Source organism: Cheilinus undulatus, linkage group 8, assembly GCF_018320785.1.
Source record: "Cheilinus undulatus linkage group 8, ASM1832078v1, whole genome shotgun sequence".
Taxonomy (NCBI): Eukaryota; Metazoa; Chordata; class Actinopteri; order Labriformes; family Labridae; genus Cheilinus; species Cheilinus undulatus.
The window spans coordinates 18,657,010-18,682,768 of record NC_054872.1 but is presented as its reverse complement, the minus strand read 5'-3'; the positions used below and the strand labels follow the sequence as shown (position 1 = coordinate 18,682,768).

General features: G+C 37.5%; 1 protein-coding gene across 3 annotated transcripts in view; it reads left to right on the top strand.

The window, feature by feature from the left end:
* Nucleotides 1–25,324, top strand: part of grb10b (growth factor receptor-bound protein 10b) — a 124,137-nt gene extending 98,813 nt beyond the window's left edge. Inside the window, exons 6-17 of one of the 3 annotated variants that reach the window (XM_041793207.1) lie at nucleotides 2,151–2,307; nucleotides 10,583–10,698; nucleotides 11,386–11,460; nucleotides 15,740–15,877; nucleotides 16,106–16,216; nucleotides 16,998–17,096; nucleotides 18,293–18,370; nucleotides 18,573–18,689; nucleotides 19,148–19,214; nucleotides 19,312–19,399; nucleotides 19,529–19,622; nucleotides 20,820–25,324. In XM_041793207.1, coding sequence (XP_041649141.1) covers nucleotides 2,151–2,307; nucleotides 10,583–10,698; nucleotides 11,386–11,460; nucleotides 15,740–15,877; nucleotides 16,106–16,216; nucleotides 16,998–17,096; nucleotides 18,293–18,370; nucleotides 18,573–18,689; nucleotides 19,148–19,214; nucleotides 19,312–19,399; nucleotides 19,529–19,622; nucleotides 20,820–20,966 — 1,287 coding nt within the window. In that variant the 3' untranslated portion in view covers nucleotides 20,967–25,324. The remainder of the gene's footprint in view (nucleotides 1–2,150; nucleotides 2,308–10,582; nucleotides 10,699–11,385; nucleotides 11,461–15,739; nucleotides 15,878–16,105; nucleotides 16,217–16,997; nucleotides 17,097–18,292; nucleotides 18,371–18,572; nucleotides 18,690–19,147; nucleotides 19,215–19,311; nucleotides 19,400–19,528; nucleotides 19,623–20,819) is intronic. The other 2 variants (XM_041793208.1, XM_041793206.1) reach the window with 2 other exon arrangements.
* The last annotated feature ends 435 nt before the right edge of the window (nucleotides 25,325–25,759 follow it).

Here is a 25,759-nt window from a genome sequence, read left to right as displayed (position 1 = left end):
GATCCTTGCCCTGAAAAGAAACTGAAGCTCACATAGAGGTCTAAAAAAGTTGCCTGTGTCTGTGCATGACTGTGCGTCTGTGTGTCCACTGGACTGTGTGTGTGCCTCTCAGTGTATGTGTATGTGTGAGCCTGGGTCTGTGTGGGAATGATTACATCAGCCTGCTGCAGCCTTATGATTGGTCGGTGAGCGTGTGGTTTGATTCAGTGTGCCTCGGAGCCCGTGGCTGAGGCTGTAACCCTTTGTGAGGGGGAGAGAGAGAGAGAGAGAGGAAGAGGGAGGGAGAGAAAGATAGTTGTCAGACTCAGCCGGCACTGGAAGCACTGTACTGTACCTGCTGCCATCCGATCACTGACTGTCTCTGTGTCTGTGTCCTGTGAGCGGAGCAGACGCCGGCTTCAGGTCATATAGACAGTTTCTATTTTAAAGACGGAGAGCTGGCGGCCTACACATACTGAAGGACTTCTCTGCAGGCTGTGTGACAGGTAGCACAACTGCAACTGTCAACTGTAGGAATTCAAATTTGTCTCTGTCTTTCTGGAGGAGACAGAAGAGCAAGGCTTCCTGTCTTGTGTGTGAGTGGTGTGTGTGTTTACTGGGAGCCAGGCTCACTCCAAAAAATGCCTTCGTGTTCCCCGGACTGCTGCCTTTTGCGGGCCGTGGAGGTAAGACCGCCGCTCTCTTTTCTGTCTCTTATCTCTCCTCATGTGTCTGCCTCTCTTCGCCTCTCTTCCTTCTTCTCTCTTTACATTTTAAGGCCATTCTTCTTTGAAGTGCTGCTATGCTCAACCAGAGGCGACACATGGACTGTGTAAATACCTTAAAGGCTGAAGACAGTTTGTCTTTTTCAAGATGTAAAGAAAAAAAAGGAGTCAAATACGTCAGCAGCTTTGAATGATCAAGGCTTCCTTTTTGCATTTTTTTGGATTGATAGAGCGCCTCAGGCCTGGTTTTTGCAAACTGTGATGCTATAAGCTGCATCATTTCCTCAAGGAAGGAGAACAGAATTTTTCTTTGTCATGCTACGTTATGTGGGAAGTGTGCATACATGACATGTGTAGGCTTAGCAGGCTGGATTCCTGTGTAGGCTAACAAGACTGGATTCCTCTGCAGGTTCAGAAAGCTGCTCTTGCTTTCTCTCTCTTTCTGTGGGCCATTTGATGCTTTTCCTATGAATGTGGCTGCTTGGTTGCTTTTTGAAAAGGCAACCTGTCGACTCTAAGAGGAAGCAAATGTAGGAGTACTGGCTTTAAATCTGATGGCAGCTATGTGTCCTGGATTTTTTTGAGAGCTAGAAAAAAATAACTGCGTGTAAACGGATGTCTTTGGCACAGATTTGTCCCTAAAGTGCAGTCTAACCCACACAAAGAACAACACACTGCTGCTATAGATCACTCAGATGTACTGAACCGGTCCTGTGTGGCTCAATATGTGTGCGAGTACCTGATATAGTCAGAACTTTATATAGAAACAGATTACAGAAATTAAAATTCAACATTCCTCAATATAATGTACCCATTGTATTATTACTGGCCTAGTTTCAACCACACAAGTTTTGGAAACAAGAGCTTGAAGCACATTTGCTAGTCACGTCTCATCTCTGCAAACATGCATTGTCTTGATAAGCTATAATTGGAAACAGCATGCTTACATCCTCCTTAAGCTACACTTAAAGTATATACCCGCTCAATGCAGGCAGTCCTGCTTTGTGTTCATAAAAGCAGCGCTTGTTATGCACTACAGTGTATTTGTGTCTATATTACACCAACAATATACACTATAAGAAATGCTTGTCTGTGATTTCTAAAACCGCAATTGCTGGATAGCCTTAAACGCCTGTTCTTTTCTATTGTGTGCTGTAATTACAGGCCAGTCGAAGGCCAGTTTATGGTATAGCACACAGGGCACTATATGTTGAATGCTTAGGTAGTGTTTGAAGGAAATTGCCAGCTTCATCCATCTGAGTTTTCAAGTGTTAAAATGACTCAGTCATGACTGTCTGGAAAACAAAAAAAAGTGCAACAAAACATTTAGAAACATCTGCCCTTGTTACATTTACAGCTTAATGTCTTATCTGTTGTAAAAGTGTTTATCCTTTTCTCCTATGATCTCTATTAAGGCATCTGAACTTTGTGTATTTCTCCTTGTAGATTGTGAAGATCTTCAGTGAAGACGGCATGGGCAAAGTTGTGGAGATTCCAGCCGACATGACAGCCAGAGACCTGTGCCAGCTCCTGGTTTATAAAAGCCATTGTGTGGATGACAACAGTTGGGTACTTGTTGAACACCACCCGCTGCTCGGGCTAGGTAAGGGGCAGAGCCATGAAGGCCCTGTAATACTGTTAACATACTTACACATGAACACACTTTCTCACAGGGAAACTATCGGACAATTGAGTGGGCTGACGCAGTCACCGACACACAGGTGCATTCACATGTATGCATGCATGCTCAGGCGGTCAGACAGTTCAGGCGCATATTCTCACGCAAGCATGTATTCGAGCATGAGAGCATGTGCATACTATAAACAACATATGCACGCACAGGGCTTTAATGTCCAGTGATCTAATCATGTATAATATAGTCACTGTGTTGTACATGATGCTGTGTAGCAGAGCAGATTTGTGCAGACAAATGAGGGGTATGTTACCTCATGAAAAACTGAGACAGACATTGAGCTTTGTGTCACCGACTAACACGCAATTTGAATGTATTGATTGGCATCCATGTGAGCTGAAAGTGACAGAAATAGACAGCACAAATACATCAGAAGAGGTCTAACTCTCTTCAGCACTGACAGGCAAATGATTTTCTCAAACAATAGAAAGATTTTTGACTTTAGTGGATTGCCAGTTGTTGAATTAGATGGAATTTGCCCAAGTCTGAGGCTAATTACAGTTGTGCTGAGTTGAATAAAGTACTGTCCTGCTGACTGTAAAAGTGATGGATGTTTGGGCTCTACCTAAACTTATTAAAAGCAAGTACATCTCACATTTTCTGCTTTGTAAGAGGGCTCTTGTTTAACGTTAACAAAACTCTCACCCCACTTAGGAAACCAGCAGTCTCTCCTTTGTCTCAATTCTACATTAAACAAAGGCATTTATTGATACAAGTTTCAGCCCTGAAGCTTCATCTTAAGACTCTTCTGAGGATCACAGAGTTGCTTAATTTAATGTTTGTGTGGAGAGCAAAGTTTGTGGTTCATGCAGTGGATAATGATAGCAACACAGAGGATCATACGGTATCTCACATCCTTGGCTGCTATTTTTGACTCAGACTGGCTCCTTTAAGGTCAGCAGAATCAGATCTATCTTTGACTCAAGATACAAAAAAAAATCAGACTGGGTCTGGACAAAGATCTAGGGCAGTTCTAACCCAGATTATTCTGGGTCCTGAACTACTTTTATAAACAAATTGAAGAAAATTATGTAATGATGTTTTGTTTGATTAAAATGTCACATATAGGGCATAACAAGAAGTGCTTCAAATGAAAACCAGCAGGTAATAAGTTAAAAGAAATAAAGGTGATGATTGAAGGTTAAAGAAGATCCCCAGCCTGGGGCCCAAGGCTCTGTTGAGCGTGTCAGAGATCTTAGGGGGGATGCAAGTATTCTCTAGAAAATAACACAATACAAAAAAATAACAATACCTTTATTTTATTTTTACATAAATTTCTTGTATCACATTTTAAAAGGTGTCACAAAGTCAATCAAACAATCTGTGATTGTATAGCACCAATTCATAAATAGAGTTATCTGAAAACACAGAGGATGGTGATGACTGAAGGTTAAAGAAGGTCCCCAACCTGTTCAGACCCCTTTGGGATAGCCAAATCTCAGGGGGATGCAAGGCTTTGCTTGCACTGAAGCTTTCAAAAAATATGTGAAAATATTAACTGAAATAACAATAACACACTTGGTAGATAATTTATTTAAAAATCTGTAAAAGTGCAAAAAATGTTTTCTCCCTCAAAGAAATTCGGTGATTTAGTAAGCCACAAGCAGGGACGCTTCAAGGAGGAAGTTTGGGAAGCACTAAACACAGTCAGTAAATCTTTGCTTTCCTCAGGCTTAGAGTTTGTGTAGTTTTATCAATTTTACATCATCAGTAATACTGCAAAGGTAATTGAGATGGTTGATGAGAATTTGAATGGGTTATCTTTCATGACAGTAGATGCCTTTTTTCCATCAGACAAAACCGAAGAAAAGATAGTTTAGATTGTAGAGCTCTAAAAATACTGTAGAGTTTTTAAGTAAATTTTAAATAGTCTCTGTTTATAACTGATGCCTTGATATAATCAACAGCAGCAATCCAGACCATCAACTTATGATATTTGTTTCTCTGATTATTAGTAGTTCATGAGACTGTTAATAATATTTGGAACTGATATGCATTCATTATGATGTAGAAAACATACTTAATGTGGCTAAAGTAAAATTGCATGATCAAAAAAATTAAGAAAAATCAACAATTGCCAACTGTCCATCTGTGTGAGAAATTGCGCAAAGCAGCACAGTAGAAGCAGGAAAACAGGAAGTGATACCATATGCTTACTGTGTCAGTAGCGTCCAGGCTTAAGTGTTGATTGGCTAGTAGATGTCACTCATGTGACATCTAGCAAATCAGATTGTGTTGTATGCTGGACATTTGGTGACACTGTGGAGACTGAAAATAAAATAAAGAGAGGGAGACAATCTTTGTATTGGAAACAAAGTAGTGTCCTTTTTGCTCAGGATTATCTTAAATGCTCCAAGAGATTTTCAGTAAAATAAAGTGCTACCAATAATCATCCAAATGCCAAATATCGGCCTCATTATCTGGCCAGGTTGATTACGGAGTGTGATAATAATTGATTTAATAGCAGCTAACAGACCCAAGAGTCTTCTTTTAGATTTTTGCTGATAAATTTTCACATTAACGCACGTTTAAGAGTTAAATGAAGCAGGTTGAGTCACTAGTTACGCACACTTGGTAGTGCATGTTCTTTGTTGCACAGGTTGCTCTTTCTCTTCCCAAATTTTCTGTACCTCTATAGCTGTCTAATGAGGGTTAAAAGACCAAAATGAATCCTGAAAGAAAAAAAAAAGTACTTGCACATGAGAGGACAGGATCAGCCAAAAGATGCCCATTTTTCCCCTGGCTGATCTATATAGCTACTTTTAACTTGGCTGGTTAAGTGAAAATGGCAGAGGTAGCTTGTCCATAGATTAAGGTAGAAACTTTTATTGCGGTATAGTGTTCAGAAGATTAAGTAGAACATAAAAATCCAGTGCAAGCACTGTTTTGATATTTCTGACCGTCAAATGTGTCTTTAGAATAACAACTGGAAAGAATTGCAAGTATGAAACAACACTGAAAAGGATGCTATATCCTAGGTTTTAATCAAGAGGTGATGGAAATTTGTTGCTGTATAAAGAAGCAAAGAGCTCTGCTGATTTTGTGTTACACTTGGCAGTATAACAGTGAGTTCAGAAAGCCATGGCCAGCTGAATGTTAGAAAACCCAACCTCCCCCTGAGGAAAGGGTGATTATAAAGCACTTATGGAGACAAGTTGAGCCTGTGCTCTGCGCTCGTGTCTGTACAGTTTAACAGATGTGGGAGAGAAGGGGGTGTAGTTTTATATAGAGCACTGTGCCTGGTAGTGAAATGTGCTGTAGAAAGAGGCAGAGCGAAAAGCATATATAAAAACACTTCATTTCACTTTAATATCTGACAACTTGTCCAGGCTATTTTTATGTTTCGCCAAATTTAATCCTACAAACCGCACAATGTGTCAGGCTTTCATGTGAGGAAACCTTCATAAGACATATTGCATTATTTAAAAGACCCCTCCCAAAGTTCTAACCTAATATTTCACCATCCATCACGATCTGATTACATTTCTCAACAGAGCTGCCAACACTGTGCTGCCAAACACGGTTAGGCCGGCTTGTTGTGGATGACATCATTCTTGGCTCGCACTTCCTTTATTCTATTATAGCTCGTCATCTATTCTGGCTCACCTGTACTGCAACTGTTTTCCTTTTCTTTAAGCTCTAGAGCAACTACTGATCATGTTTTATGATGAGGAGATGCAGTAAAAATAATCAGTGTGCTTACTGTTCAAAATAAAGGGTTGTGAGGAACCAGTAGCTGTAGATATGTGTCTGTGAGTGCGCATGCACTCTTTCCCATCAGAAAATGTATTCACTTGATGTGCCATGCAATAAACACACTAAATTTATGAATAAATGCAATGTTTGGGGAGGGGGGCTTTCAAAAGCATTTTAAAAGCTTAAGACATTAAAATGGAAAATGCATAGTAAAATAAAGGGTGAAACAAATTTGCATGTCATAAATCCTAGTTTAAAATGGTTAAATATATCAAATAAAGACTACTGACATGTGTTGTGCTACAAACTGTATAGTTGTTGTGCAAGTGGTGCTCTTAAATTGTGCCAGTGCAACCAGAGGAGGCTGAGTGGTGGTATTGTTTTGTTTCGATATTTTTTTTAGCCCTGTGTACAGTGTATGTGCCTGAAATTATTGCTTTGATTCAGATTTGACCAAAGATTTGGCTTCTTATGTCTTAAATGCAACCTTTGCATCCAAAAATGAGATGTAACAATCAGGTATGATGTTTTCATCACAAAAAAAAAAAATTCTTTTACTCAAGGCTGGCTTTTGTATCTGCTCCCCTTCGGGGCTGAACAATTTGGGAAAATAATATAATTTCAATCTAATCTTATCTAATCTAATCTAATCTAATCTAATCTAATCTAATCTGTATTGGTTTTAGTCTGTTTGTTAAGCATCTAATTTTCTATACATTCCGCATTTTAACTTAAAAACTATTTTGATTGTTTTAACGTTAATAAACACAGAAACAAAAGCACATATTCAACATCCATCCCCCATCCACCCCTGCAGTCCACTACAGTCAGGGGCTTTACATTTGTTAAGATTAATGCTGCAGGTCATTTAAAAAAAAAAAAAAATCGAATTAATTACAGGCTTTGTGACTAGTTAACTGGTATGTTGATGATTTGAGAAAGTTGCATTACTGTTAGATTTAAATATAATTGTAACAAAACAATCAGAAAGGACATGCTTATGAATGGCATCAAAACTTAGTACTAGCTTTAAAACCAGGTAAAGCTGAGACCGAGGGCAAAGGTTGCCTCAATGTAGAATGATGTTAATCTTTAGAATATGTTTTTTTTATCCATAAAATGATAGAAATTAAGAACACAGAAAATGTTCACCTGTGTTTCAATCAAAGTTACCAAGCTACTTTAGCCAGTTTAGGCATCAGAGTGGGATTAAGCAGCATACTGTACATTTTATTTATCGCTTTTTTTCACCCCTGTAATTAATTTATCAAGAATTTTGACAGCAGTAGTTAAGTACTTAAAATTTTAAAAACATGAAATAAAGCAGTTTAATATCAGAAAGTGATATCATTGTAATAGGGTTTCTATGCATCCTTGAAAACCTGTAAAACAGTTGGCCAGTATTCCAGGCATGGAAAACGAGAGAGGGCAGAATGTTCTGGAAAATCTTGAGCTGTCCATGAAAATTATTTAACATTTATTCTAATGCTATATCAGGGGGTCCTCAAAACAGATAACATAGTCATCTGAAAGTTAAGCCAGTTAAAATTCATCTTTCGCATACAAAGAATGTAATAAACCAAAATGTTTTTATCTGATCATTAATGGAATAATCAGTCAAACAAAATAACTTTGGCACATTGGCTCTTTATTCTCAATATGGCCTGATATTAATTTTCTACATTTTAGAGAAAATATAAGGGGGCATGAAGTTATAGATGCAAATAACCATTGCTGTAGCTTGTATCACTAAGTGATTTACATCTGAATTATTCTTTGATCAATTCATCATTATTTTTAAGCATGACAGAGCCCATGGTTATAGGCTCAAAAAGCACATCTTTTCAGACATTAAGACCTAAGACTGCTTAAAACATGCCTTCTAAAATAGAGATGAAAAAAGAAAGCATTTGAGCTCAAACTCCTTGCCTTGACTTGAAATAATTACCTTTGACTTTTAGTATGTAAACATTTTTTTTCTTTCTATATTTTATTATTATTTTTACCATGTGTACCTTAGCCAAAATATAACAGAAACATACAAGCATATAGGAGTACGCTACCAAACTGCCACCCAAAATCCCATCCACATATTCCAAAACCTCCTCTGAAATAACCATAATTGTTTAACAACAGATCACAATAAGTGAATAAAGGAGAAAAAACACACAACAAAGTGTAAACACAAAATAAGAAACAATTCATATAACACACTTGTTCATACAACAAACAGCAGATGCTAAAACAGCGAAACATTCATGGAAGAAAAAATTATAATTAATAATTTCAGTTTGTTGTAGACCTTAATTTCTCTACAGATTCCCTGTTTTCACTTCAGTATTTCCATTAGGGACATCTTGGAAAGCTCCCAGGCATGTTACTAAAGGGAGCCAAAGGTCTTGAAAAATGTAGCCTTGGTTATGCTTTTCTAAAGTCAATCTCCCTAAAAGTAGAAAATCAGAAATCTGATCAAGAAACATCTTAAAGGTCGGGGGGGAATGTTAACATTTTTTAAATAATCAAGTTTTTCATCCATCAACTTGTACATATGAAGGCTAAACCAAAAACGTGTGCTTTAGTGAATTAAATGTCAGTCTTTTGGTCACGTCTTTAACAATGTGATCATCCAAAATGAACTTACATCTTGTTGGGTCTAAAAGTTTAATTCATGCCAAAATTGAATCTGGTCTGAATGGGTTAGAATAGACTATCATGTAAGGAACATATTGGTGTTTGGATATGATGCGTTCCTGTCATAGCAGCTTAATTGGCACTGAAAATGACCTGAAACAGTCCTGAAAAGGATCTTCAAAAAAGAATTGGCACCTTGTTATATATTATGGTCTATAACTGTTACAAAAAATGAGAAATATGTACATTTTTGTGTAAATATGTACACTAATTTTTACATTGCAATGGTAACTGTAAGGGTTACCTTGGTAGGTGGATGTACTTTGTTAAATAAAAAAGGAATGCCTGCAAGCTTAAGTGCTTACACCGTAAGTCTGCCTTGCACATGCATGAGCTGTAATTCTTCATGAGTGCACATGTGGTTGTGTGGTGGACAGGAATAGTTTAGGAGTAACTCGTCGCAACAATGCTGCTTTGAATAGAGCGGACTATTACCGTACAGCACTGCCCACTCCTTCCTGCTGCTGAATGGAATAAAATGGCCCTTTGAGATAAGAAACTCTGACCTCTACTTGTCACCCCATAAAGGTTAACATTTGCGGGACAGTGAGGTAGTGTTTTGAGGATGAGTCACTGTCACGAACACAAGTGAGTCATGAGACGGGCGACAAAAAGGAAAAAAAGACGAGTCGTGACAGTGTCAGGGAGACGTGACAGAGGGCAGAAAAGGGGCGCGGGGGGAAACGTGAAATGTGATAATGATGTGAGATAGAGCTGTAAAGTTTCTCTGAAGTTCAAAAAAAGACAGAGTTTATTGCGGAGGTTCAACAAGTTACAACATTTTAATTAAATCCTCTGGGGGGCAAGGAAGTCTTTCATTAAAGGCATGACAGAGACAAGCTGTAATGCTGTTGGAATCAACTGAGTCATGAGCGCTTTCAGCATCACAGTGACAGAAAATAAATCAACGGGACCTCTGACCGACACATGTGTACGGGAACGTTGCAGCCTGTTTTACTAAGACTGAGAGAGAGAGGGACCTTGGACTGATCATTGCTCACTGAGCTTCCTTTTTTCAACTATTGACTAATATAATAAGAACCGAAGTATTTCACATGATTTTCTAGTATCACATTAGAATACTGCTTTGAATATTGCCTTAAGCAGTCTGAGATATTAAGTATGTGTTCAGTGTTGTCGAGGTGTAAGGGGCTTTTCCTGTTGTAATGATTTTTAACTATGTAAGTGTGAGCAAGTTGCAAAAGTGAGAATTGAATTGTGTCAAAGACTAAAACCAAGGTTATTTTTTGTTTATTTTTATTTTATTTTAGTAACATGTGGCCAGAATTGACCTCATATCTCAATTGAATTCCCAGCATTCATTCTTCTCATCATGTGCTCATGTGATGAGCCATGGGACATTTGGGTTCTTCCAGTTTTGCAATGTGAGTCTTGCAGTGGTGTTCAATCAGTCTTAAAAAATACTGAATCTGTTGTTAGATAAATTAGGAAGGATTGTCCTGCCACCAAGGAGACAGAGCAGTGGATGTGTCCCAAAGTCCCATTGACTTTGACTTTGGATGTGTCGGCAGGGTGACACCAAAACAACCAACCAGTATATCGAAAACCTTACTCCATAATGGAGCCACCATGAGGCATTATCAGGAGTTTAGATTGTATTTTTAACAAAAAAAAAAATGTTCATAGATATGTAACACATAACCGCAGACATCTATGGCAAAATCCATTATTATTATTGTAAGTTTCATAGCTAAATTGAGCCTTTATATCATTTAGTAGTAGAAAAACAGAGCAAACACAGTTAATAAACTCTAACCATGTTCCTGTCTCTCCTCAGAGCGCTGTCTAGAAGATCACGAGCTGGTGGTTCAGGTCCAGTCCTCCATGAACAGCGACAGCAGATTCCTCTTCCGGAAGAACTATGCCAAATATGAATTCTTCAGAAACCCTCTGGTAATTGCTTTTCTTAACACAACATGTCACTCCTCATGTCCTGACGTTGAAATATGTTACACCTTACCCTTAGAAGATACACCTGGGGCAAAAACTTGATTTTTCTTGGCATTTGTATCATGCTTCAAAGAAATGACATCAAGATAAGTTGGAAAAAAATAGATATGTCCTCTAAAAGAGTAAAAGTATTTCAACACATACTGAGTGAGGTTGAGATAGAGGCGTAGCATGTTGAAAGAAGTGTACAAGTAAAGTTTAAATTGGTGTGTTTTTGCCAGAGGAGCCACTACTTTATTCTTAAAAGCTGTATTTTCGCATCAGTAATTAAAATCAAAAAGATCTGTCTTTTCCCTATGAAAAATACAAATAAACTGTATGGATTCAGAAATAAAAAGACATAATAATAAGTCAACAGTACAGTTAATAGGGTAAAAATAGAGTATAACTTTGAAATATAAAAAGCGACAACTGTGCAAACAAGTAGAATATAAAAACCAAGCTGCTTTTTACCAGCGGCCATGCAGTCATCGTGCTTATTTTTCCTTTTCTGCCTTTTCTCTCTTTAATACATGTATTTTCATAAAATATTGCAACAGCTGACTCCTGATGAGTTTTGCATGATGTTTCTTATTCATAAATTCCTCTCAGCGGCTGATATTTTCTGTCTGTCTGCCTCTCTTCCACCAGACGTTCTTCCCGGAGCACATGGTCGCATGGTGCCAGGAAACCAGTCGTCCTATTCCACCATCTCAGCTTCTTCAGGTACGTACAACACGCGCACTCACAGACACAGCCACACGTTTGTCTCTCAGTCTGTCTCTCATTCTCTCCTCTTCCTGACACGCACACACAGCTCAGTTTACCTCGCAGTCAGCAGCCGCCACATAGCGTACAATCAAGCTGACATAGTTCACCTGTGACCCTGAGACAGTGTGTCTCGTCACAGCCTGCAGTAATAACTACTGTTGATCCCCTGTTGACACATGACTGTCTCGGCACACGCACCGCAGGCCCGACACTCACGACGGATGGAATTAGGCAGTCAGAAATAGAACATACAGTTCCTTGCTCGCCTACCGGGTGTTTGTATAGTGCAAATTCGCACACCTGTGTCATGCTACCACACACCCATCTCACAAAAGACAAGAAGAGAAAAGAAAAAGTCTGGGATTCTTTGGGATTTTGCACAGCTTTGGTCTTAATGGATGCAGGGTTTCTCTCTTCTGCATCAAGTAATGGAGCTGTCAGAGACAGAGCCACCGCTGGAATCTTTCCCTTCATGCTCGGCACTCACAGAAAGCTTTTAACTCTCCCGCTCTTCATATAGTCGTTCTGCTCCGTTCTGCTCCACATAAAAGAGTCAATAAATGAAAAGGGGTGTGTCAGGAATCCACAGTGTTTGATTTACTTTTAACACAACATCTTCATCTTTAATTCTGTCCAAACCAAGACGCTTTCTGACCTGCGTTTCTCCATTATATACCATTATGCAAGATACATCTGTCAACGCAGAGCCGCAAGGAGAAGTGCCCAAAAAAAAAAGGCTTTTGCATGATTGCTGCATGTGAGCGTGACTCCACAGATGTCGGAAAAAGCTCATGCGTGAGGCCCACTGTACGATGTTTCCAAAACACTGGGAAACATGTGCTTTAAATATGGAAGAGTCCTCTGTAACAGTTAACCATCCAGCCGCAAGCCACAAATTCCAAATCAGCTCCATTAGCTCAACCTGCCACTTCATGGTGTGATATTTTTGTGAAACATGGAAACCACAAACTCAAAATAGTTCAGACGCACACGTGACAACTAAAGCTTTATGGGTTCTCTATAGGAATGTACTGATGTTGATTTAATGTATGGGCTGGATCTGTCTTGGTAGGCAAATGACATGACACAAAAGCATTTGATCTTTCTTTTTTGCTTTTTTGTGTTTTTACTGATGTATAGTCTTTGATAGTGACAGAGCATGCAAATTAACATTGGTACAAAAATACAAGAGTTGATATACCAGAGTATGTCCTTGCAAAAATGCAATTTTTTTCCAAAGTTCAGAGGCCAACAACTTACTGAAAGAATTAAGCTCACATATGTAACCAATATGTAGTAAACTTGAAAAGAAGGAAATAGCAGGAACAAAGCTAAACATTTGAATACATGTGTTGCTGGCGGTTTGAAAGGAGACTTGGCTAGAAATGGCTATAGCACAAAAGCCCAGCTTTAAATGTGTGGATGGGAATTTCAGCAGACCTGCTTAAATGGAAATGATAACTACATTTTTAAGTCACAACTTGCAGTTTTTCCCCACACATGCAAAATACTTTGGCTAGTCACCCAGGTAATATTCACAGCCCCCCTTGTATTTGTTGACCATTTTATCTTAAAAAAATATCCACAGGTATCCGCCCTGTAAATTCACAGATTGAGGTGTAATGTCTCATGTTAAAATTAATCTTTGTACGCTGAAATTTTAACATTAATGTCTGCAGCTTCTTTCTTCTGTACTCATTCTAAAGTGTGATTGATGTTATTACAGTGTCTTTATATAACCTACTGTTGCTGAATATTAAAAAAAAGCAGAAAAAAAATACAGGATGGCCCTCTCTACCACCCAAATACAATGTTGTCATTTGGTGGAAAAGCTGAATTTGAACAATTGACTTCCTTTTGGGAGAAATGTATTAACTACTCAACTCCCTCTAAGCCTGGTTTTATTTTCATCAATGAATAAATGTGTTGTAAAGACAAGATCACTCCCTACCAGTATGTAGTTATTTTTCCTTTTTGATTTTTTAGTTGTTTTACTGTGTATCACCTCTGGTAGGTTCTTTTCTGGGACATGATTGATTTGTAGGTGAACACAATATGATGCACGATGTGATTTCTGATAAATGGATAATGAATCAGAAATAGCTTAATTAGCCAAGTATGCAAATGTAACAAGGAATTTGACTGGTTAGCTTTGCTCTCAATGTACAGGAATTATACATTAAATTAAAAAAAATGAATGATAAAAGTATAATAATTAAATTTAGATTTAAATTTAAATTAAAATTTAAATATGTACAAACTCTTGTTAGTTATTATTTAAGAGTATAAAGGTCTGTGTGCATTGGTAGTATGGTTGCATGATGTTCAAAGAGTTCAAGAATACTTACCAGACATAATCAGAAGCATAAAATATGTGAGGCTATGGGTAGATTTACATGAGGTTAATAAGATACTTTTAGATAATTTACATTAATTAGCTCAACTTTGCATTTGTGGTGAGGCATTTTACCACACTCAGTTTTCTTACAGTACTTTAGTTATAGTAAATAAATTAATTTGTACAAATGTGCATCTTAGGTGAAGTTTTTAAATGTAGTAAGCTTTCTTACAGTTTTTGGTTTCAATGAGAGTTACAGTTTAATGGTGGTCAGATGTACAATAAACAACTGGAAAGATATGACAATAGTCATTTTCAGGCTGTGAAAGGTTTACTTTTCTTTTGGGGAAAGTTTTCAGAATTATTTAAACCTTTTGAATCTTGATTCTGTTTAAGTGCAGCATTAAAGGAACACAACCAATGTTCCATAAATATCTCTGTTATTGATTTGATCCCAGTTATGTTTGAATACCTCCTTGATTTTTATGGAAAAACTGCTACTTGTCTCTGACCTTCTTTGTGTACATGTATGTAAGACTTGTCAGAATTTGTTGATATTTTAATATTTTTCAATACCATGTGTTCTTAAGCAATACATTTGCCTAAATTTTAATGATCAGTAAGATCAGGAGCAAGTTTATTTCATAAGACAGGTGTTTAGGAGAAGAATGAATCTTTAAAATTAGCAAGCAAAGTTCTACACACACAAGTTTGTTCATTGAAAACAGAAAAGTTCTAAATTTGCTGCCATGGCGCAAAAACAAAACATAACCTGTTTCACACATCCATCTGGGAAAGTTTCAATAGGAACGTTTGAGAAAAGGCAGAGGCTTTGAAAAAAACTCAGAGTATGATTGGGTGAACGTTCTGTCTGTCACATCTCTACGGGCCAATCAGAGCAACAAAACATGTGACGTAGCCACTATCTAGCTGTGCATGCACAGCTACTGAAGAATAACGCGAAACATGGCGACTGTAGACATGCAAGTACTCAACTTTTGTCATTTTTGAAAAGAAAACAACTCACTGCTGTTCTCTGTTCTTCTTTTAATAAAGAAATGTCACCAAATTCTGAATAAAGCTGGCGCTTTAGCAGCATCCATGCTAATCTCTTCCTCCATAACTGCACCAGCTCTTGCTGCTGCTTGTTAACGTCATAACTCTGCTGCGCCTGAAGGTACTGCCCCTCATCACTGATTGGTCCTGTCACTTTCTAACCGGACCCAAACGGTTCAGATGGGAGCTTTGCAAGATGGATTTACCAGTCTGTCTGCTCTGGCTCTCGTTTAGCAGCCATAAAAAAAAAAATTGTTTCAAATCTAAGGCTAAAACTTTTGTGTAAAGTATTCCAATATTCCTTTTCAATTTTACTTTTCTTTTTCCTCCACTTAGGTCAGAGGTTGTACTTCATTCTTTTAAGTGTTTATATATTCATTTTAGTTGTCTATTTTTGTAAAAATAAAGAGACCATAATTTTAAATAATTATTACAGACCCAGCTTGAAATATGAATAATTTATGCATACACTGTAGGCTACACCCTTTGATGTTTAGACTCTGTCTCCCCTTATCAAAGTCCCTACATTATGTGTCTTAAAAATCAAGCTGTCATTCATCTCAACCTGCAGCTGTCAGTCCTTATCTCTGTCACTGATGCAAGGAGCCTTCAGGACAATGTGCTGCTTCAAAAAAAAAAAAAGTCACCTCCTGTCTGTGATGTTCCTGCTGCAGCCTTTTGTATTCGACTGTGACACTTACAGAGAGCTTACAGGCTTCACATGTGATCCAGTTGCCCTCCTGAGGCTGATGGTCCTTTTTGAAGGATATTATAGAGAGAAGAATCCGAACTTTCATGTGCTGATCCCCTGCTTTGTGCCTTTTCTTCTCCCTCTCTCAGAACTTCTTAGCGACCAGCAGCTGTCCAGAGATTCAGGGTTATCTGTACATGAAGGAGGTTGGGAGGAAGTCGTGGAAGAAGGTTTACATGTTCCTGCGGCGCTCAGGACTCTACTGCTCTACAAAAGGAACCTCAAAGGTATCAGCAGCTCTGTCTTTTCATCTTCAAGGGAAGGGTTTATATTATTGTGATTTTATATGTGTACTGCTATAAAAAGTTTACAGTAATAACAGTAAATTTTTTATATTAAATGTAATTACCTTCAAAGACTGTCTTTTATCAATGGTGGTCTCTGTTTGTTGTCAGTATACCTGCAGGCTCTGTCTCCCTGTGATGTGCTGACTTATTAATTATTTCTGTCTGCAGGAGCCTAGACATCTACAGTTACTAGCAGACCTTGAAGACAGCAACATCTTCACTGTCATCACAGGCAAAAAGCAGCACGGTGCTCCCACAGACTATGAGTTCTGCATCAAGGTGAGGCTCAGATTACAGGAGTGAAATAAAAGGCATTTATAATGAAATGATTAGGAGTGGAGGAATGACTGACATCCTGTGGAGATGTCAGTCTCAGAGAGTGAGCATGCAGGCTCTGTGATTTTGCTGTAATTCTACACTTTTTCATTTTTAAAGCTAAGTATTACTTTTTTACGCTTTTTTGTTTATATCAGTAGTTCTTTGGATCAAAGAGCTGTTTTCAGGGTGTGCCAAAAATCTAGGATGTGCAGAAGCCATAAGTGGCCATGCACGCTCATATTGTATTTACTCTGTTTTCACATTGAGAGTGGGTGAATTTTGTTAGATTTGGGGATCTCAACTCATTTATCTTATCTTAACAAAACTTTTTTTTCTCATGATGATGTATTAATTAGTCAAGTTTTTTGAAAACTACCAAAAGCTACATGATATCACACAAAATGGAGTGAAATGAAACCTGCATGCCTGTCCTCCCAGGGCTTTTTTTGTCCCATCTCTTTGTTCAGCCACATTTTGTTCTAAGGTCCAAAAAGCATCATTTTTTGATCAAATACATTTAAGTGTTTGAAATTTGTGCATATTTGGGTAGAAAATTTCTCATGGTGGGTCTTGAGGCTAGACCAGCTGAGATCCACTGGTTTAAATGTTGTAGACAATTTAAGCTTTTTGCCATTTACCATCTTCAGCTCATATAAAGAATCAGTGACAATGGTTACACTTCTGTTGCAGGTTGTGCTGATTGTTTGTTATCTGTGCTCTTTCTTGTGAAATACTTTTTCAGCCCAACAAAGGTAGAGGTGAGATGAAGGAGTTGAGGATGCTGTGTGCAGAGGATGAACAGGGCAGGACGTGTTGGATGACAGCCTTCAGACTCTTTAAGGTAACACTGACATATTTTTTAATTTGTTTTTCATTCATTTTTGAGGAGTAGAGCCAGAAAACTTTGATCTGAAAGTTGGCTAGGATCAAATTCAATTTGTAAAGCTGTAAAATATATATATATTTAAATTCAAACCTCATCTGATAGACTTGAATTTGTTTATTGCTTGTTCTGCTCATGATAATATTTAACAATTGGACATTTAAATAAATTCTTCTAAAATTATTCTCTATTTAACCCCTTCATGGTCTGCAAAGGAGCTAAAAAAATCTAATTTTGCCTGACCCTTACCCAAAAACCATGAGAATATGGGGCTGGTCAAACTGCAGTTTCCTCATTATTTCATATAGCATGAAAAAGGAAAACACAATGCAAATTAAGAGACTTTGACTAAACTTATTCTGGAAGTCTTGGAAGAATCCCTTTTAAATTATTAGAGGTTTCCAAAACATAAGAATCCTCCAAAATTCCCCCGAATTTCCAAGACTTTAACAAAGCAATTTGTAAACATTTTTAATCCCCCCGCCCCCCTTAAAAAATACCCCAGAATGTCCTCAAACATTCCCCACAGTATACAAATAAATATCCTCAAAAGTCCTTGGATTCCTTGGAATTAAAAAAAAAAAATTCATCCAACACCCCTGAGCAAAGTTCTTAAAGCTTTATAAAAAAATTCTGGATAACTATCTCAAAAATTGTAACAGCAGAATTAAAGGAATGTGGTAGTAAAGCCAAAATATAATATCTTCATATGTATGTTTTGACTGATGAGGATGCAGTGTGCATTGAAACATTAGTCCTTGTGATAAAGAATCCATTGAATCATGTTCTGTGCGTTACTGATCCTCCCTGAGAGCACGACCTCCTCCTGAAGAGTAGCTAAATCGCAAGAGACTCCCTCTTCAAAGTTCTTAAACTTTTATGAAAATTCTGGACAATCATCCAAAAGATTCTAATAGCAGTATTTATTGCAATATTGTAAGCCAAAATGTAGTGTCTTCATATGTACATGCAGGGTCCATGCGTATTGATCCTTCAATTAAATTTCCTTCAATATTATTGGTTATACTGCCCTTTTTGCCCTGCACGGAGCTACAAGTGTCTCTAGTTCATTTAAATTGATTGCTAACAGTTCCCTTGTCAATATTTGCATGTAAAGTAAGGTTGATTTCTGTGTTGTTTTTTTCTCTTTACAGTACGGGCTTGTATTGTACCAGAATTATAAGATCCCTCAACAAAGAAAAACGTTACTTTCACACTTCTCAGCTCCTGTGGTAAGCATACCTCTCCATCCAAGATTTGGTTAAAGCACTTTGTAGACCAGAGAAATAAACTCACAACAATTTTAAACAATTTTTTTACATTAGAAAAGCACTGATTGTGCAGACGTCCTTTTTTGTTCATACATTGCCTTGGTCACTTGAGTTGCTGCTGTATGTGTTTCATTGACTCTCATGTGCCTCTGTCTCCCCCTAGCGAAGCGTGTCAGAGAACTCCCTCGTGGCGATGGATTTCTCAGGGAGGATAGGCAGAGTGATTGACAACCCAGTAGAAGCTCAGAGCGCTGCCATGGAGGAGGGGCATGCATGGAGGGTGAGACACAGCCTCAGGTTTTCTCTTTATCCCGGTTAACATTGCTGTGAGCAGATCCTAAAGGATGTCTGCATATGGCATTATTTAACAAACACATATTTATGCAGCAGGTGTTCATCTATTGTGAAAGTAGATATTTTTTAGTTAATTTGAGATGACATTAGGGGGGATGTCACAAAGTACTTTATATCAAACGAAGCACAACACAAGAAGCAGAAACAAACAAGCAATATTAAAAACAGTGACCAGATACAATGTGTGCAGGGTAGCTTCCAAAATATGAGAAAGTCTAAGATTCTTCATCTCGGTATATTTCAGTCACTCCAATTTGAGGTTTGAAAATAAATTTATGGACAAACGTAAAGCTTCACTACCGTTATTAGAGATTAACTGTTAATAAAGTACAATATTCATTAACTAATCCCTGATTTTCTGTCTGTTTGTGGCCTCTCTCTCAGAAGAGGAGTCAACGAATGAATATATTAGGCTCCCACAGTCCGCTACACCACTCCTCATTAAACTCAGGTACTTCCACAATGTATAACTTCTTCGCACATTTTGCTTTTACTTAAAATAATGTGAAGCCTTCAAATTATAACCATCCTTTTTATTTACTTTGCAGTCATCCACATAGCTCAGTTGTGGTTTCATGGCAGGATAACCAGAGAAGAATCCCATCGTATCATCCACCAGCAGGGACAAGTAGACGGGTAAGAGAGCTGGAGATGAAACTTATTTTATACATGCAGTTTTCCTGCTCATGCAGGTTTTTAACCACTCCCACCAGCCTGAAAAAAGGATCTACTTACCTGAGTATTCTCTCCTCTTGCTTGTTCCAGGTTGTTTCTGCTGAGAGTCAGTCAGAGTAATCCCAAGGCATTTGTTCTCACATTGTGCCATCACCAGAAAATCAAACATTTCCAGATACTACCAGTGAGTATTTCTTTATTATTCGGTATTTATTCCTTTTTTTTTTTTTTTATTAACAATGGTTACACAAAATATTATCACAGCAAAGTGAAAAAAACAAGTTGCAATAGACTTAAACTTTAGCAAAATAAATGTACAAATACCAAGGTCAACAAATTAGTGCTTTTAGAGTTATTAAGACAACTTTTTAAAGAACAATAAAAGCTCATTTGATAATAAGTTCATTTTTGATGGATTATATTATTGATGATATCTGTTAGCCATGTAAACCGTAAAATCCTGTGTATGACAGACACTTGTACCTTTTTTTTGTTGTCTGCATCCAGTGTACCATTATGCTGAGACACACAAGACAAGACCTTATATGATTGAAAATTCATCCCATTCACTGTGTATTATAACTGACTCCTACACTGCTCACAGTCAAGACCAGTGGGGGTTGGTGCCACTTTTTGACCGCTTTGCGCCTTCATTAGTTCAAAACCCTGCACATTACTCATTTAGAGCTAAGGCAAGAAATGTAAGGTTATTTTACCTATCAAACACCTTCAAAAACACAAGTATTGTTTGAAAATAACCTCCAAAAACCTGACGGTTGCACAGACTTTTAACCTTTATGAGGCAAGGCAAGTGTATTTTTCATGTGACTTTCCAACACAAGGCAATTAAAGTCATTTACAAGGGATTATAAAACATTTTAAACAAGGTTGTTTGGTCAGTGCATACACAATTTGCACAAATTAGACATGTGTATCCAAGCAAAATTTAGAGATTAAAAGAAAACATTAAAAAGTAAATGGTTAGAAGTACTAAAGGTAAAGGAAATAAAACTATCAAAATCTCTATTTTTCTGTCTTTATGTCTCTGCCTTTCCTACAAATCATTATCCAGTTTCAGACTCTTTCTACACTGTCCTATCTAAATAAAGGCATGAAAGCCTTTACATTACTTGCAATACCAGTCTCTTAAAACAAATCACTGAGGTGGTATTTAAAAAAAAATAAAGTAAGTACATTTTCAACAACACTATCTTTAGAATGTAAGTAATTAAAACATTTTTAGGGCTCAAAAATGTTCTGAAATATAGGGAACTGTTGCAAAAACCTTTATGATTCTCTCAAAAAGCAGCTGATTCTCTCTCTCTTCCTTCCTTGTGCTGTCTCCCTGCTCACTCTTGCCTGCACCCTTTCTCTCTGACAGTGTGAAGAGGATGGCCAACTCTTCTTCAGCCTTGATGACGGCGCCACCAAATTCACCGACCTGATCCAGCTGGTGGAGTTCTACCAGCTCAACAGAGGAGTTCTGCCTTGTAAACTCAAACACCCGTGCACCATCGTGGCCTTATGACATCATCAGATCATCAGACCCCATGAGCCCTATCACTTGACCTGACTCTGCCTAAAACAAACAAAACAACAAGAATCTCTTTTTGTTTTTATAGAAGCTGGTGAATGACTGATGTTTCTTTGTTGTTGTTGTTGTTTTTAATCATCATGACTCCGCCGGAGACTGCTGACTTGTTGGATTCCTTTTTTTTTTTTTTGCATGGATGTCTGAGGAGTTGGATGCACAACTTGCTTACATGATGAGAGAAGATAAAGGAAATGAACACTGCCGTTCGTGTCAATAATGTTTCAAAATCTTCCACAATCTTGCTACCCACAGTCATCAATAAGCTCGGACACGTTGACCCTCGAGGTTGGGGATTTTTTTTAAACTGGACAATCAGCAGGACAAGCTTTGGTGTGGACCACTCTGCTCTCTGAGAACAAACAGTAGTCTTATCAAACTTCCTCAAACGTCCTCAAAGATGAAACTGTAGACGGAGAGTTGATTGTCTCTTAAGTTTTGCACTCATCGAACTGGGAGCGGCATTTGACAGTGCATGACTTTCTAAGCTGTCACATTACTGAACTCTGAGATGGTGCCGGCGCCCTCCAATGTCACGGGCATGTAAGGATATTTAACATTGATGGGCTTCAGAGGCACCACAAAAAGAGAGTGTTGCTTTTTGAATCAAAATTTTGTCAAAATCTGGAACTATTGAAAGTATTTAAAAAAATGGACTGTACAAAATCTGCGTTTTCCACTCGTAGAGTTTTATTTGATCATTTCTGAACACACAGGGTTTTTGTTGGTTATATCTAAATTCTTATTTTTTCTGCATTTTTTGCATTCAGGTTATTTGCAACCCTCCATCATTCACATAAGCTACAACAAAGTCGTGCTATGCTTGCTATTTTATTGCACGCTCTAGTTCTTTAAAGTATTTCTCATACAACCTCCACAAAATGAACAAGGAGAACTCAACATACGGTGTCATAATACAGGGTGAAATCATGTTATACTGCAAGAAATTAAACCAGAAAGGCTGATCATGGTTTTCATGATGTTACATTTTAAAAGGAAATCAGTAAGTGCAGCCATTGCAGTTCAAGAAAAGGCAGGGGAAAATCTGATTTAGAAGATAATGTATGAAAAAAAGAGCATATAGGACTTTTACTCGATCTTCCACATCACAGCACAGGCAAGGATAATCACTAATATTTTCTTCAGGTGTTTTTGAAGTTAAAGCATTAAAAAAGACAGTAATAATCATCTTTTTCAAGTTAGATGCAGCTGATTCTATGGGAAACTTTCATCCCAGCTCTTCCTCTTCTCACACACGTTTCACACAATTGTCGATTGGAAGTGATCAATGTGATATCAAACAAACAGATAGTAGATATCGAGAATTATATTCCCTATGAGGTGCTGCCTTTAACTACCATTCATCCGTTAGCTGACTTATCCCATTCAGGATTGTAGGAGGCTGCAGAGCTCCCAGTCCAGGGTGCCCCCTTTTGGGCCTTTTAACTACAAGGGAGTAAAGAACACATGCTATCACATTAACACCTACTGCCTACTTCACACAGTCTCACTATTATTCAGGCATACAGCCCATGAATAAACTACTGTTTCAATAAATACATTCATAGTAGCATTGCAGTTGTGAACTTTAGGCCCCATACCTCTGTCTGGGTTGTTTTAACCCATATCTCTTAAATTTAACATACCAGTTTGCCTCTGGTACAGCATGTGCTTCTGATTGCTAACAATAAGAGCATCAGGCTGGAACCTGAGGACATAAAACTTTCATTGAATTAGTTAAGGGCAAAGAATGTGCCCACCTTGGTCTCAGATGGTGCAGGTCCAACAAAAATCAATTGTTTTTCCAATGCCAGCCAAGGTCAGTCAAAAAGGAGAATATAAATGGATCCCCACTTGTGTTCGGGCCAAGTCTGTGATGAAGCTTCTATAATTAACTACAGTGCAGTGAACCTGGATTGAATGTCTTTTTAAATAGATAAGGATTAATTTTTTAGCTCCTATTGATTTTGTCTGGCAGGATGAATCAAATGTGAAGGGCGAAACACTGATATCTCAAATTCTGAGTAAACATATAGTAGGTGAATTCCCAAAGTAATGCAATGATTCTTGAAATGAAATAAGTCACTTCCTGTGAACCCATTCACTAACACCTTTCCTAAAAAACTCATACGCAAGCAGCTTATCTCCATTTTTCCCAACAAGTATTCCATAATTTTCTGAAATTGGACCTACTTGGTAGTGCTATTTCATTTAAACAATGATCTTACAGCCAGCACACAAGCAGATTTCTTTTTATCACCTTAAATGCACCATTCACAGTCCTGATGCTGGTTGTGCTGAGGCATATTAAGCATCTGAGATGCAGAATAGCCGCACCGTACTCAACTCTCAGTGCATTTTTTGAGTATTTGTTTCAGTAAAATGTATTTATTTATCTGGATGTGACTGATTACTTGAAAATTTCAGATTTTCTTTCTTCTTGGCGCTGTTCTGTACTGTTTTCTTTTGTCATTAACATGAAATGATTGACCAGTGTGATATAATCTCACAATAATGATGACTGTAAAGACAAAGCATCATTTAGTATATTTTGTTTCTTTTTGTTAGTTTCATTCAAAAACAGTTCTTGCCATCGTCAACACTTGTTACAAGCTGATGCTTTATAGCACACTGGTATGAATGGTGTCAGCATTGTCATTCCAGCAGGTAATAAGGGGAATGTTGGGATATTGAAAAGAAAACATTTGAGTTTCTCCAAGCATTTATCAAAGGCTGTTATAACCCTGCTTATTGCTAGTAACATTTCTCCTACATTTATTTGAGGATACCTTACTAAAAGATTTTTCCCTCCTCTGCTTCATGATGCCCACAAACCAAAAAATATGGATATGAATTGTAGTAAACAGATACTTAAATGTTGGAGAAAATGCCCTAAAGTAGCCTCAAAATTCTCAAAATTGACCTTAGACTTTTAATGAACACTTCTAAACACTTACTTTATAAATGAAGAAATTCATAACACTTTTCTTGCTCTTAAAACTGAAATGAAAATGGGGTATGACTATTCCTAAGTGCAGAGTCTTGTGTGCAAGGATTCTGTCAATTATAAATAACATGGATTCTAATCAGATAAAATTATTTTCTTGATGCTAAAAGTCATCTAAACCCATTGATATGGCACTCTATTGTTGATACTCTTTCTAACCTAATCATAAACCCCTTTGTCATCCACCCGCTCATTTTTTCCGACTGATGTGAATAGAAGCAGGTGCCAGCATGTGAAGGACCAGGCTCTGTGGGGTCTTAAATCCAAAAGGCAGATGGTAAATTCAGCTTGTGAAGAGGAAATCAGGGGATTTGGGTGACTTTGTTTTTATTCTTACAGAAATGAATGTAACTAGGTTGCTCAGGGTCGACTTGGAGCGTGTTAAAAACTACTGGATCATCCAATCTTTGGGACTTGTATGTGCAGGGGATTCATAGATATTTTGGTTTCTTATTCTGGTATTTTCCTCCATTATGTTCACCAGTGATCTACTAGTTGACTGGATAATATCCTTGCAGCAAAGCTATATAGATTCACTTCTGTTAACAGTTAACACAGTAGAGTTGTAGTTCATCTGTTTATTAGAAAAAGGCCTTCAGACCAGTCTGATTTTAACCCACATCTCCAACACTTTAGTTCAATCTAGTATACATTTTTACACTGATTTATTGCACCATATATCAAGTAAACCCAGTGCCAGGTCTGAGGAGCCAGATAACATTTGGTGCTTCTGATGACTCGTCTTTATCTGCACAAACTGGATATAACACGTGGACCAAATGTAAGACAACTGCTGTTCTAGGGGTACTGTTCACACCCAGAAAACTTACAATTTTAATCCATTTTCAGAGAGTACAATTCAGAAAGTGGCACTGACAGATTCAGGCAAAGGGGATGAAATGCTCATCTTCAGTTTCAGTAAATCATGCCCGATCCTGCAAACATGGATAAATCTGTATCATCTTGACTCTTGTGCATTTTCGTTAGTTGTCACAATGCAAGATACCGTGGCTGTATAAATGAGTAAAGTAAAAAATATATCTATATATAAAAATATAAACTATTGTGTATTTCAGGGAATGCAAAAAAGAAAACAGTAACTTTTCTCTTTTTGTAAGAGAGAGCTCCTGTATTCAAAATGTGCTTTGCTTCAATCTGTAAATAGTTGAATGGCTTATAAATCTTAATTGTAACCTTTTCAGGTATTTTTGTACAAACAAGGGACTGATATATTCTGTTTATTGTAATTAGAATAAAACATTAATACATTGATATAAAAAACGGAAGCTGTTTGTTTTTATTGAGCAAACTTTCTCAAAGATCTTCAAGTTACACTTCTATTTAAATATGTAAATAGTGCTTTGTGTTCATGATGGTTGTTTCCAGACTTAGGTATGTAGTGTCCTCTAAAAGAACAGGTCTTCTATATATGCACAGTGCTCTGAAAAATTATTTCCCCCCTTCCTTTTTTCTAAATTATTGCATATTTGTCACACTTAAATGTTTCAGATCATCAACGAATTTTAATATTAGACAAAGATAACCCAAGTAAATACAAAACAGTTTTTATATGATGATTTCATTTACAAAGGAGAAAAAAATCCAACCACCTGACCCATGTGAAAAACTAATTGCCCCTAAACCTGGTTGTGCCACTCTTGGCAGCAACAACTGCAAGCAGGCATTTGTGATAAGTGGCTGTGAATCTTTCACATCTCTGTGG